General features: G+C 43.6%; 1 protein-coding gene across 1 annotated transcript in view; it reads left to right on the top strand.

The window, feature by feature from the left end:
- The window catches only part of KIAA2012 (KIAA2012 ortholog), a 103406-nt gene that overhangs the window by 38761 nt on the left and 50412 nt on the right, over positions 1-14233 (top strand). The window contains exons 12-13 of the mRNA XM_032860062.1: positions 5186-5254; positions 13164-13240. Coding sequence (XP_032715953.1) covers positions 5186-5254; positions 13164-13240 — 146 coding nt within the window. The remainder of the gene's footprint in view (positions 1-5185; positions 5255-13163; positions 13241-14233) is intronic.

The raw sequence follows: 14233 nt of genomic DNA, 5'->3' as shown, positions 1-14233 counted from the left end.
GAGCCTCCTTTCCTTTGACAAAGACCTCTCCTGATTCACAGAAGCACAAAGACTCCCCTACCTCACATTTGGCTGAAAATGTGTCATCACCACTTTCTGCTTCCCAAAGAAGAAAAATGCCAAAAAATAATAGTTCTCTCTCAATCTGCTCAGAATTTTTATTTTTAAGAAAAAAATCAGTATGAAGTGTTGAAGAATATTTAGTTCCTCTTTAGTTTTTGCATATGGTAGGACTTACGTTTTTTACAAAGCCCGTGAAACTATGAATTCTACCTCCTTTATGTTTGATCCCATTCAGAGAGCCTTAGAGTCGAGCGGGAATGTAAGCATTGCCTTCCTCACCGTTTAATACCAGACAGACTCGCCGAGGACACTAGTAGATAAAATGGGTAACCGCAGAGCCGTCTGGTTGAAGTGGGGTTGGTCTGTCTCCCCACAACTTCTCCACAGTCCAACTAATTCTTCCCCTCCTAAGAGGACCCCCGGGGAGGGTGTCACGCCACTGCAGCTACGAGACCACAGTTTGAAAGTCTCTCATTTTGTAGATAAGGACGGGGAGGCCCAGATAAGTGTGGTAATTTGCTCGAAGTTACACCGCTTCTCTGTGGCAGAGCTAAGGCTCAAATCCAGACTTTTCTACCCCCGATTAGGTCAAAGCTCTTCCCACTAAATCGTACTTGCCTCTCGCCTTATTTGTCAAAGTCTCCAGGCTTCAAGGACTAGCTGAATTCCCACCTTCCTTGTGATGCCTCAGCCCCCGCTGATGGCTACTTTCTTAGGTTCCCCTCATTCTCATGGTCTGGGCCTCTCACCAAGCACTCCATCACTTTGTCTTCTTTACTTTTTTTTTTTTTTTCCAAGATTTTTATTTATTTGACAGAGAGAGAGATCACAGGTAGGCAGCAAAGCAGGCTGAGGTGGGGGTTGGGGGAGCAGGCTCCCTGCTAATTAGAGAACCTGATACAGGGTTCAATCCCAGGACCCTGAGATCATGACCTGAGCCAAAGGCAGAGGCTTAGCCTCCTGAACCACCCAGGTGCCCCTTTATTACTTTTTTTCCTTCTTTCCTCTCCAAGATTTGAAATTCCCATGGGTAGATCCCCTTTATCTACTTCTGAATATCCCAGGAAACAGCATGTGCCGTCCTGGAACACAGCCCACAATTAAGGATTGAAACCGTGAGTAGCAAAGAGTCGAATTGTTCCCCAATATCCATCCTTTCATTATTTTATTAGAAGCACCTAAGTTGAAGAAATGGCTGCTGGCTAGAAATTCTGTTTCTCAGCCTCTCTTGCAACCAAGCACGGCCATGTGACTAACTTGTGGCTAATGAAATGGGAACAGATGTAACACATGCAACTTTTAGGTCATTTTCTTGAAAGGACATTGCTCTCTCTCCTCTTCACTGAAGAAGGTCCTCTTTCCCCTTGGACTTGGCTGAGGTGGTGAAATATCTTCAACCATGGGGAGGAGAGCCATACTCTATGGGATAACGGAGCCATAAGATCCAGGAAACCTCATTGCTCAGATGACTTCATGGAGCAAAGCCACCTTGGTCTGCCCACATACCTCTCAGCTCTTTCCTGAAAGAGAAATACATGTTTATCTTTCAGAGTCTTTTGGTTACAGCAGCTTGCCATGTTCCTTAGCTAAAACAACAACTATAATAATATCTGCCATCCTGGTTTACACTTTATAACAGTCAAACCAGATTCAAGATGCCTGGGTGGCTCAGTCCGTTAAGCATCTGCCTTTGGCTTGGGTCATGATCTCAGGGTCCTGGGATTGAGTCCCGCATTGGGCTCCTTGCTCAACGGGGAGCCTGCATCTCCCTCTGCCTGCCGCTCTCCCTGCTTGTCCTCTGTCTCTTCTGTCTCTCTCTGACAAATAAATAAAATCTTTCAAAATGAAACAAACAAACAAAAAAATCAGCTTATACTTGGTGTGCCTGGGTGGCTCGGTCGGTGGAGCTTGCGACACTTGGTTTTGGCTCAGGTCAGGTCATGACCTCAGGGTCACAACATGGAGCCCCAAGTGGCTCTGCGCTCAGCAGGGTTTCTGCTTGAAGATTCTCTCCCTCTGCCCCTCTCCCCCACACATGCATGTTCTCTCTCAAATAAATAAGTAAATCTTTAAAAAAAAAAAAAAGGTCATACTTGCAGTACGTCTTGTAAAGTATTAAATAAAATTCTGATATAAAATATTATTGCACTTAAAAGAGAGAAGACCCATGACATGTGTGCTTGATGCCTTCAGTAAAATGTGCTGAACACCTACAGTATGCAGGGGACGGAGAACAATGCTGATATTGAGGGCAAACTCTGTCAGGCACTGTGTCCCTCCGTCATTTCATTCCATGAGCCCAGTAATCCCATGAAGTGAACTGAAACACAGGAGCCCAACTCCCCTGCGCACGCTGATGTTACCTGGTAAGCAGCTGGCTTAGTCATTCCCAGGGCCACCTGCCCCAGAGCCTGGGCTCTTCCCCCTCTGCTTCTGAGGCTCAGCTCCTGTGGCTACTGCCCCGCAAGGACACACAGACACGTGAGGACAGACTCACAAGCAATGAACTCTACCACAGGGCAGGATGGAAAGAGTGCTGCATTTGAGGCCTAACTGGCTAATTCCAACCTAGGGGCCTGGGAAGGGTGTTTGCAGAGAGATCCTGTTGGCACTGACCTTTGAGAAACCAGGGGAAGAGGATAAACAGAGAAGAGAGAGAGACATGACCAGCGGAGGGACCAGCATGAACCCAAACAGAGAGATACAGAAAAAGAGAATAAGTGTGGGAAAGGACAAGCGGTCCAAATCAACTGTGAGGGCTTCCCAGGAGGCGATGAGGGTGAAAGTCAGGCCAGGGCCAGACCAGAGGAGGCCTTGTGCTCCAGGGTAATGCTGAGATGCTGCTTTTTCGGCACCAAGGAATCACAGATGTTTGAGGAGGGATGTCATGTAACCCAGTGCCCGTGCCAGCATGAAGGGACAGGCAAGAGAAAAGGCTGAGCATTTGGGCCACTGCGGAGCCATCCGGGCAGCAGCTGATGACAGCCAAACAGAAGGCCACACGCAGGCCTCGGAGATGCTGCCTAGCTGTGGGGACATGAGCATTTCTCTGAACCCCAGCAGCCAGTGACAAGCCTGATAATAGAGTCTCTTTTCAAAACTGGCTACCATCCTCATCTCCAATTTTAGACTCAAATTCCTTTTTTCATTTTCACTTTCAGGGAAGAGGGTTTCTTCAGGGTGTGTGTGTGTGTGTGTGTGTGTGTGTGTGTGTGTGATGTCTTATACTTGAGATAAAGCAACAGTCAAGGCCCTGGATCCCGCCACCCACCCAGCAGCAGACACGGCGCCGCAGCCTTCTGAGAGGCGTTCCATTCCGGCCACCTCCCTCACTTTAAGTCAAACTTCCACCAACACACATAAAAAATGAATTCCAGTGTCACACACCTCTCAGCGTGTCAGTGTGCCGCGTGCCTGTTTTGTGGCTTCTGCATTCTTGGGGAAGTGGTGGAGCTTCCTAGCAGACAACTGTGGTAAACAGTAGGCATCCTAAGGAAAACCTTGAGAACAAATAGCTTGGATGCTTCGAGGCAAAGGCCAAGGCGGTAAGCAGTGATGGAAAGTGTGTGCGTAACCCTCCTGTACCCTCTTACCCCGACACACACTGAGGTTTCTCTTTCATGGTTGTTTTAGCCTCTTTTTCCTCTCCAACCACCGACCACTCAATTCTTTGAGGGAAAATTAACATTCATTATGCAATTTATCTCTCTCCTTTTAATCCAGAGTGTCTGTCTCCAAGGTCCCTACTCAATAATTAATGTTTGTTCTCATTTCCCATTCTCCAGAGCATCCATTCTTGAACTGTAGGGTCAACAATTAACACTAATTATGGCTTTTCCTCTCTCCAGTGTTGGTTCTTAGAATCCCAAGTTGCCCTGCTCAGCCTAAGTTATGTGTGCATGCGGCTGGGTCTGCACTCTGAGGAGGAAAAACACCAAGGAACGGGCTTTTCCAAGCCCACCACAGTTTAGCAAATCATTAAAAACAAACATTCTTTTTTGGCAACCTCTCTAGTATATTTTTTTTATCAGTAATGAGACAAGGAAGCATAAATACTTACATACACGTATTTGGAAAGTAGTAGGGAGGGGAGGCAGTTAGAGCATTTCAAAAGCTTTTTCAAGTTGAATTTTCTACGATTCCGCCTGACTTTTTCCTCCCTATGGTTATCTCCTCAATATCTCACACACACCCCCACCCCACATGCACCCCAGATTTCCCATTAAAAACTGTTCTTCCGGGGCGCCTGGGTGGCTCAGTGGGTTAAAGCCTCTGCCTTCAGCTCAGGTCATGATCCCAGGGTCCTCGGATCGAGCCCCACATCGGGCTCTCTGCTCCACGGGGAGCCTGCTTTCTCCTCTCTCTCTGCCTGCTTGTGATCTCTGTCTGTCAAATAAATAAATAAAATGTTAAAAAACAAAACAAAACTGTTCTTCCATCTCAGATCCACTCAGCTGACCTCTTTGCTAGCATCACCATCCCTCGCCCTTAAAATTGTCTTTCTCTGGTCCATCAAGCAAATTCTCCTCATCCACTAAAACAGCATTGTTTTAACCAGTTTTCATTTTGACTGACAAGGACAGCCAGGAGAATGATTCTCGCCCAAGGTAACTTTAAGAAATTGGAAAAAAAAAAAAAATTCAGGGCTGTGCAGAAGCCTGTCTGTCTTCTTGGCTGGATCAGATGGGCTAGAATCCCTCCTGTCTCCCCTGGTCCAACCCTTATATTTGCGCTACAGCTGCAGGCTGGGGCTCCCACTTGTCTGTCATCCCCCCATCGGTGCACGCACTGGGGCCCCACAGCACATCTGCTCTTCAAATCTGGGCATCTCCTCCTAGCGTGTGTCAGGCATTAACTGTTTTGTGCTCTTGCTCTGTCAAAAGTTCTCCTCTCAGAATTTCAGCATCATGGTCCCTACTGGATTTCACCCTTAAACACCTTAAACAAAAGTTATTCTTTTCCTTGATGCTTTTAAAATCCCAGCTCAATCTTCTCTCCGTGATGGCATCAACAGATTTTTTTTTTAAACCACTCCATTTATTATGAGAATTCTTGAGGTAAGAAAAGTAGCTTTTTTCAAGAGTTTTCCACACTAACAGGTAAAACGCCTCTTGTTTTTCAGCCTATGAATCTGTCCGTTCAAATACCAGCCATGAAAAGGAGGGGTCTAGAATTCAATGTCCCCTAAAAGGTAAGCTTTTCCTCTAAAGAAGTCACCTCTACTTCTCCTCTAGATCATGGGATTTGCATGCACCTTATTCCATACAGGGACCTCTAGAAACACAATTTCTCCACAAAATGGCAATAAGGAGGAAAGAGGATTCGCTTCTTGGAGAGCCTGGGCAATGTGGTGTCCTCGTGAGTGACCCATAAGCAACACTGTGTGCTGTGGTCGGAGTGTAAATATTAGGGGAGAAGAGAAGCCAGACTAAGAGCTTGTGCTTAGCTCGCCCAGAAGGAAAACGTGCAGGGACGTCCTGTGGCTTCTGCAGGCCACACGCCGCACCCCTCACAGTATAACGAGGTGGGCACGGCCCCCAGAATTGTGCACAGCTCCATCTGCACAACCACGAATGAGGAGACTCTCTGGAACATCCTCTCAGGCATGTATTCAAAACGAAGGACTGAGGCCAGGTTTTCACCTTCCACGCTTCCTTTCATACTCCGTTTCCCCCACGTAGAAAGAAGCAAAAACTAGGAGCATAAGTTGACTTTACAGCTCATCCCCTCCCTCCCGCCACTGCTGCTTCTGCTTCAGCCCGGGGTGGGGGAAAGGATGGTTATGTAGAGACCTTTTCTCTCTCCTAAAAATAGTCTTTGATTAATAGAGAGACGTGTGTGGTCTTCCTCGCTGCTTGTTTTGGGACAGGCGGCAATGAATCCTGAATGAGGGACCCGCTATGGTGACAGGAAGCGATGCCCCAGATGGAGTGCTGGAGCCAGGGCTTGGGGGGGGGGGGGGACTGTTTTTGCCAGAGACTACAAAACCAGAAGGAGAACAGGCACAATCATACGCTTGCCACTCTCAAAATCTGTAAGCAGAGAAGTGCCCGAGAACTTGGCATTCCGCATCACCCCTCCTGCCATTTTCCTTGGATGGACATCCTGACCGTGGTGGGAAGTTTCAGCGTCAGTGCGGTTCATTCTCACGTGTTGGTCAGTTTCAAGGGCTGCTCTTAACAGGAGCCCTCTAGGGAAGGATGATGATGATGATGATGGAGGTGATGGGGATGATGGAGATGACAGCTACCACTGTTGTCTGGCTTTGACATGCCAAACGCTGTGCTGAGTGCTTGACAGTCATCATTTCACTTCATTGTCACAGCAATGATATGAGGTAAAGTCTATCATTATCCTCATTTTTCATCTAGGACAGTGTGGCTCAGAGAGGTTAAGGGACTTGCCCGAGGTCACACAGCTAAGTGGAGACACTGTGATTTGAACCCCAGAACCCTGCTTTTTTACCACAATGAATGGTGAGGAGTGATGTCAGTCAAACAGGCATGTTGCCATCTGACAAAATGGAGACTTTAGGAAGTTCCTGACTTTATGACACACATAAATGGCTTCTGTTGCATATTCTTCTCTCACTCCAGTTACCCTTAACTTGGCATCAGACACCCTTTTGAGGGTAACACTGAAAATGTTTTGCAACTTTTAGAAACATGGGGAGAAGGGAGCTGGAAAAAAAAAAAAAATAGGAACAGTCTGAGAGAAGCCAAGCTCTTGAGACAGATTTTCTAGGAAGATAGGCCATTTATAGGGTAGCTCTCCCGACCAAAAACATTCTTCCTAATATAGCCAAAAATGCTGTAATTTCACTTCATTCTACTAAAACCTTATTAATAGATTCACTTTGAATTCAGAAATATTCTCTTAAAAGTTTGATACTTCTGAGAAGCTAATAGTCATTCACACTTTAGTCATATATATTTAATCATACACACACACACACGCACACACAGATATACACACACAATCTCCATCCAGATGGCTGTTCTCTTGCAACCTAGCTGAGAACTGCTGTTCAGAGGGACTAAAAATTCTGACAGGGGTAGAAAGAGAGGTGGGTAATTTGAGGGTAAAGGGAATTTTAAGAATTGAAACATGCCTGACTGGTGGATTGATCTGGAGGGCTTGGACGAACTGAAGACATTAGCTATATGGAGGAAAAAAGAAGAAGAAAAGTACAGAAAGGGATACAGTAAAGCGCCAAAGACAAACTTGGACTATTTCAGAATTGCCCCATGGCAAGCTCTATATTCAGGAAAAGGAAAGGAAACTTTTATTTCTTCTTTTCTCTACTCCTAGTAACTAAAGACCTTAGGCTAATGCAAATCTCTTTCTTATTTCCAAGCTTTTGAATATCCTATTGCCTCTGCCTGGAGTACAATTCCTCATCTCCTTCTATCCCCTAAGATTTTTTAAAATTATGGTAAAATATACATAACATAAAAATTGCCATCTTAACCATTTTAAGTGTAGCATTCAGTAGTGTGAAGCAGATTCACATTATTGTGCAACCAATCTCCAGAACTCTTTTCTTGGAAAACAAATGCTGTACTTACTAAGTAGCAACTCCCCATTCCAACAGGCCTGCCCTTATAAGCTTAGGGCACCTCTTTTAGGGCTTAGATGTAGGACACATATTTGCTCCCTTGATTTGCTCAATGACCTTAACAAAAAATGCTTGTATCTCTTTGTGCTTAAGACTCCCATTTGTTTTTAAGAAAATGGATACAACACTACTCTGAGAATACATAATACTCCCTGGCATTGAATTCAAAGAGCAATTTAAGACTCCTATTCATTGGACAGACCTATAGATCTTTCACAACTTTTTGTTTTCTTTTTGGCCATTTGGTTTGAATGAATATTTTCAGGAAAAAAATGACAGGATTCTAAAGAATTACATAGATGGCGGACTTTGGGGATTTGTGGACTTGAAGGTCAGTTTCCCCTATTTGTAAATGACTTCGCAGATCAGGGATACAGACAATACGTCATCTTACAGAGGCCTGAAGTCAAATCGAAGACATTACAAGGCGGTAAAACAGAAGACCATCCCTAGGCTAGTTAGTGAGTGCTCCTAGGGCTCCTCTGAGCACCCACATCTCACTGTTGTGATCTATATTCATTATAACTTGTGCCATTACTCTTGTGAAGTTATTTTTCAAAAAGAAGAACACTGATTCTCTTCATATAAATATTGTTTAATGGACCTAAATAGAAGGCCAGTTGCTGGGACTGGTGATGAAAGCAAGAGAAAGTGATGTGGTCTAACATTTTGGTGGTTCTCTGCCCAAAAAAAAAAAAAAAAAAAAAAAGTTTTATAAATCACCCTAACCCTTTATTTATAGACTCATTAAGATCTTGAAGAATTCCCTCTCTTTTTATTGGGGATATGATATGCACTAGGGGTATATCTAAGGATTCTTGAAATTCTCAGAATGTGTCCCTTCCAAGTAGTCAGAATCTGTGGTTCACTTAGTGTATAATATGCACAAGGGATCAGGGCCTTGTTCGAGCTGTGAGGTAGTGCTTAGCCCAAAGCATTTTAAGGCTGGTATGGATTTTAAGATGTATGTGTGTGTATGAGCTTTGAGTACATGAATGTATTACCAGTTATATGTCTCAACCTATAATAAAGGTTACAGTATTATTTTTTCTTCTGTCAGAATGATCAAAAAATTATAACTTTCATTAACTAATAATCCATTAATACTCTTTACTGTTTTATCACTCCTCAGACATTTGTGCCGTAAAGAAACAGGAGGCTTTTCTTTAGGATTTTTTTTCCTTCCTAGCTTCTCCCTTGCTTCTTTCACACACCTTCCTGTGTGGTTTATGGATTTTCATTTACTGTTGTTTTAATTCTCCACAATTCCTTACTTGGAAAATAACGAAGACACAAGCATTGGAACATGCCCAATAGAAAGAATTAATGAGTCTGCTTTACAAAGCACATAGGATTGCTCATTTATTTATTCATTCAACAAACACTAATTGACCATCTACTAATGCCATATACAGCGGAAGGCACATGAATACAGTTGAGAGACAAAGTCCATGCCTTAGTGTCATCCACAGGAGTGACGTATGGGGACAGCTATGAATGAGTGCAGACTCACTCAGCCTGGAGCTCGAGAAAGCTTTAGGAATGAGAGAACACATAAGCTGACTTTCTGAGGATATATGTAGGAACTAGCCAAGTGGAGAAAAGGGAAGTATGCTCCAGGGAAAGGGACTACATTAAGGTTGGAGAACATGGTGACATAGAAGAAATGGAAGCGGCTTCTAACGACGGGTCCCCAGGGCACAGGTAGGGAAGGGAGTGGGGAGAAATGCAGTTAGCTAGTGATGTGGTCAGGAGCCAGATCAGGAAAAGTAACTGCAGCAACTAAGAAATTTATCCCAGAGATTGTGAGATCCTACTGACACAGGAATTGATATACCTAGATTTTTATTTTAGAGAAATGACTTCCAACTATGTGAAAAATGGATTGAAGAGGCTAAGTCTGGAGGCTAGGAGACCAGATGTCTATACTTATCTGAGAGTGAGTGACCAAGAACAGTATCTTCCATAGAATGAAGATCACCACATGAATTGAAGTGTTTCTTGTTCATTCCCCTCTTCCTCACAGTCTTCTACCACAGGTATCCTTATTAATCCTATGATGTATCTTGACTGGAGGGTTTCTCATAAAGTTGATATTTTGCTGCCACACAACTTGAATTTAAATTCCATCATCTAGCTTGCCTTCCATTTTGGGTTTGGTAAACTGCCATGTACCTTTGGACTGCTCCATAAAAAATAATTTATGAACTTTTAACAGACGTTGGTGTTCCCAAAGCGAAAGCCAAACCCTTCAGACTGAGCTAGACTTAGTCTAAGAAGACATAAGTAAGTAAAAGAGCTGTTATCCCAACTTGGAAGAAAAATATTGCCCTTGCATTTACTAGGCATTTCCATATTTAAATTCGAACCAACTTCTATCTTCTAGAGGACTCTATCTGGCTTCGTTAATAGAGCTCCCTGGGGTATGTCCTTAGCTTGGAGATTTTCTCAGGTCTTGAGTAACTGTTTGATATGCCCATCTCACCCTCCCCTTCATCCAAGATTTAAAGTAAAAATGTGTAGCATTAAAAAAAAAATGTGTAGCATAAACAAGGTCTTAAATCTTATCCCAAGAATTTGATAATGACAATACCAAAAAGCCATCTTGGGTCTTGGTTTCCTGAATTAAACAAGCAGATCAAGATTTATTATAACACGTCAAACACTCCCTAGGTCATAGGCATCTTGAGTCATATTATATAAAATATTTTTAGATATCATTCTTAAGAAAAGGTCAGCAGGGCTATGTAAAGGGATAAGAATCATCTTCCTTTTATGGTTAGTTTATACTAGGAAGATTTTTAAAAAATTAATCTGGAATTTGCCTTTGTATTTTCCATTTTTGACCACAAATACAAAACCACGAAGGTACAAAGCCTGACTTTTAGGACTCCTCCCATTGGCTTCTGCTAGGATCAGCAGGTCCATGTGCAAAATTGTCAGAAGGCGAAAGTGCTTTCTGAGATCTGTTTGGCAGTGGAGATCTCCCCTCTCCAACGAAGAACCACTGCAAATTATGGGGAAAGTGTCATGAGAGCACACTAGGGATCAAAAAGTAATCATGTCTCAGAAATGACATCTGTGGGAAAAGGCCCTAAACATACTTAAAGAGGATCCTGCCAGCACCTCCAAAAGCTACTACACTGGTAACCACAGAATTTTTGGTCACTTTGGAGCCTGTGGGTCTGATGTTCTTTCCCAAGCCCTAACATACAACCACAAAAGAGCCACGTGGCCTGGGCTGCCTAATAAGATAACTTTTTGGTTGGGTCTCTATTTTGATACCAGATGAGGCCCACCAGAGCATCCCATACCAAGGGAAATAAGTATTAGGAAACAATGGGAATAAATATGACTATATTTCACTTTTATCAAAACAATGAACATTATCAATATAGGTTTAAATGAAAGGAAATTTTAAGCCACCCTATTCCATGCTAGAATCAGATGCTCTTTGTTCTTTCCTGCTTTTGAGTGTTTGGTGAAGGATCCTATGATTTGAAGAAGGCAGAAGAGTTTGGAATGAGACCCCATCTGGTAAGGGTCATCTCTGAAACAGCCTGATTATCTGGTGGGAATGCTATCTCCTTGCTAAAAGCCTGTGGTTAGATTAATGCTAGCATTCGAAAATCTGCTCTGGCCTGATGGTGGGCCGCCAGAGGAGGAATGTGTTTTCTGTTTATCTCTTCAGCAGCAGCAATGTTCATCACAGAAAGACTCTGAGCTCCCAGTTTCAAGCAGGTCTGGAAGCTGCGCAGTCTGTGGCCTGTGAATGTACACACCAGTTCAGAATGAGAGAGCCAGGCCCGGGTTCACGGCCAGTTGCCTGCACTGGGTGATGGGTCAGGCAGTTTCTCCAGCTTGATAACAAGGGTAGATCCTGCCACATTGTCTGGAGAGGAAGTCTCACCACCCCCATTGCTTTATCTCCCAGGAATGCAGTTTGAATTGTATCTCCTCCTTGACAGCGTGGACCTCAGTAAATTACCAGGGTCTTGACCCAAGAGATGGAGAAGTTCTAAGCGATTTTTTTAGTCTCCTATCTAAAACTGTGTTTACATTTCCTGAACTCTGGCTGACTGATTCATTCTCCTGGTGTTGCAAGAACTTTCTTTATGCATTAGAATTTATAAGTTTCATTTCTAAGAGACCCAAGCTTCCTTCCAAGCCACAGTGAAGTGAACCTCATCTCAACACAATTCTGCTGGGCTAGATGTGTCCAGAGGATGGATCATGGCCAAGCAGCTGTGATGTGGCAAGCCCAAGCGAGGCTAATGGAGGGAGTGCGATGTGGAAGGAAAAGTATTAGAAACTAGGAAGATTTGGGTTCAGGTTCTAGTCTTACACTATTTCAAGGAATAGCCTCAAGCCAATCTCATGAAACCACTCTCTGGGCCTCAGTTTCCCCGGCTGTTTCAAAAAATAAATGTTTTAAATCTGTCTCCAAAAGCCACTTCCAAACAAGAAGAACAGGACAGCTGAGAAACAACAGAAAAGGAAAGGTCAGCCCACAAGGAATGAATAGAAACTCGGGTCAAAGAGACAAAGATGCCACTAGCTCTTAAAAGTAGCAAGCATAGAAATAACTTTTCGTTGGACACCCAGCCCACACTAGAGACTGACTAAAACCCTTGTCAGTAGAGCCATGTGCTTAGCTAAATCTGTTCCTCAAATAAACATTCCTTTATAAACATTAAATTCACTTTCTTGGGGATAAAAAGAAAAACAAAATAAATCCTATCCTTTCGCAGCATGGGATTTGAGTCTTGGACTCAAAATCGCTCCTGAAAACCTCACTAGTTGTACAAGCTCGGGTAGGTTAGTTCACCTTTCAAGCCTCAGCCTCCACACCTGGGCAGAGCAGGGATCCAGCAGCTGTGGAGGAAAATCATGTAGATCAACTCCACGGCCACGTCTGCGTGGCAGCTGCTTTGCGGCAAGTGCCACAATTTCCCTTAGTGCCCCCTCACCAGCCCTCCTTTGGCCTTTGCCTTTGTTTGCTTTATGTTTCCACTTCTCCTGTTGCCCTTCCACATTATAAGGGAAGAGCGAAATCTCTGATCTCTCTATCTGGAAGGCTGCAAAAGCATTTTCCTACTTCAGTCAAGTACGATCATACAAAATTTATATTCAACAGTATCAGCAGATATTTTCCCATCAATATTTCCTTTTTAATTTCAGCTTTATCTGAATTTTAGTAGCACAAGGAATTTACTTTAGTTCTCTGAAAGAGCAACCAAAACCAGAAAAATAGAAATCTGAGTATGAGTTCTCAACACGGTATTTAACATGCTGTGTAGACAATGCTTCTAGAGGGTACAGGTGTTGTTTAGTGAGTAAATACGGAGGTCATTGGGGTGTGTGTGTGTGTGTGTTTATGATCTTATATACATGAACTAGGTTTGTATGTATATAGTATATATAAAAATTAACTAGACCTAGATCTGACAACCTTGATCGTTTTCTCTGATTTTCACCATAGCAAACTCTGAATCCAGAACCTATCTTCTCACGAATCTTCATGAAGCCTCACCTTTGACCCAAAAACCAGAGAACCAGGTACAGTACTGACTCTGAATGAGCCTGAGACTGGGAGGCAGGAATTTCGGGTTCTTGTGCCAGCTTGCTGTGTGACCCTGGGTGAGATTGTTCCCCTCTCTGGGCCTCATTTGCCTCATCAGTAAAATGAGACGAGTGGATTATAAAATCACATAGGTTCCTTGGAATATCTTAACACAACCTGGACTATTTTGTGTGGCTCTTATGTACCTGAATGAGTTGGAACAGCCTTTCCCTGACTTCTGCAATGTCAAAAAGGCAACAAGGAAACACAGAAATGTATCATCCATCAAGGCAGTAGGCCCCAAGACTTTGTACTAAAGGGCCCATTTTTTTTTTCCATCCATTTCTCATTCCTAATGGGGAGGAGGAAAGTAGCAATCAAGAAAAAAAAGTAAGGATACCGTGAAGAAAGGAGAAAAATGCTTCATGTGGATGGGTCAGAAGTATGTATTAGTGTTTCAAGGATGTACCTTCACACATATTTATAAGTTTGTTCCTCCATTTGTGAGGTTGCAACTGTCTTCAGACTCACTCTAGAGAGACAACTCAGGGGAATTCCTAGAACGATGCCCAGGGTCTCCGAGAACCGAGGGAGAAGCAGCACAGCTCGAAGGCCTTCTCAGGTCTCTCCCTGCTGTGCGACAGCCTGGGCAGGGAGAGGCGGGGTATGATCTCCATTTCTCCCTTGTCCCCCGCTTCCTGAGCCTGGCTTTCTCCTCTTCCCTCACATTCATGAAAAAACAATAATAATAAAAATAGTTTTGTTTTCATGTGTGTGCCTAGCTGGGTTCTGAGGAAGGATCTGAACTCTCACTGTGAGAACCCCAGGCCTGGGTCAGGCCTCCGCTGAGGTAAAACACAGCTGAGCTGACCCTTCCTGCTGCTGAGGAACCACTGAACCAACCTCTGCATTTTGTTTTCTTTTCCTTTCTTTTATTATTTTTTTTTTTCTTTAACATGCCTGCTTTGAAGACAGCCTTTATTAGGGAT

The sequence above is a fragment of the Lontra canadensis genome, unplaced genomic scaffold (assembly GCF_010015895.1).
Source record: "Lontra canadensis isolate GAN:19392208 unplaced genomic scaffold, GSC_riverotter_1.0 scaffold18, whole genome shotgun sequence".
NCBI lineage: Eukaryota > Metazoa > Chordata > Mammalia > Carnivora > Mustelidae > Lontra > Lontra canadensis.
Note: the sequence above shows the minus strand (reverse complement) of the source record. Positions and strands in the feature narration are given on the sequence as shown.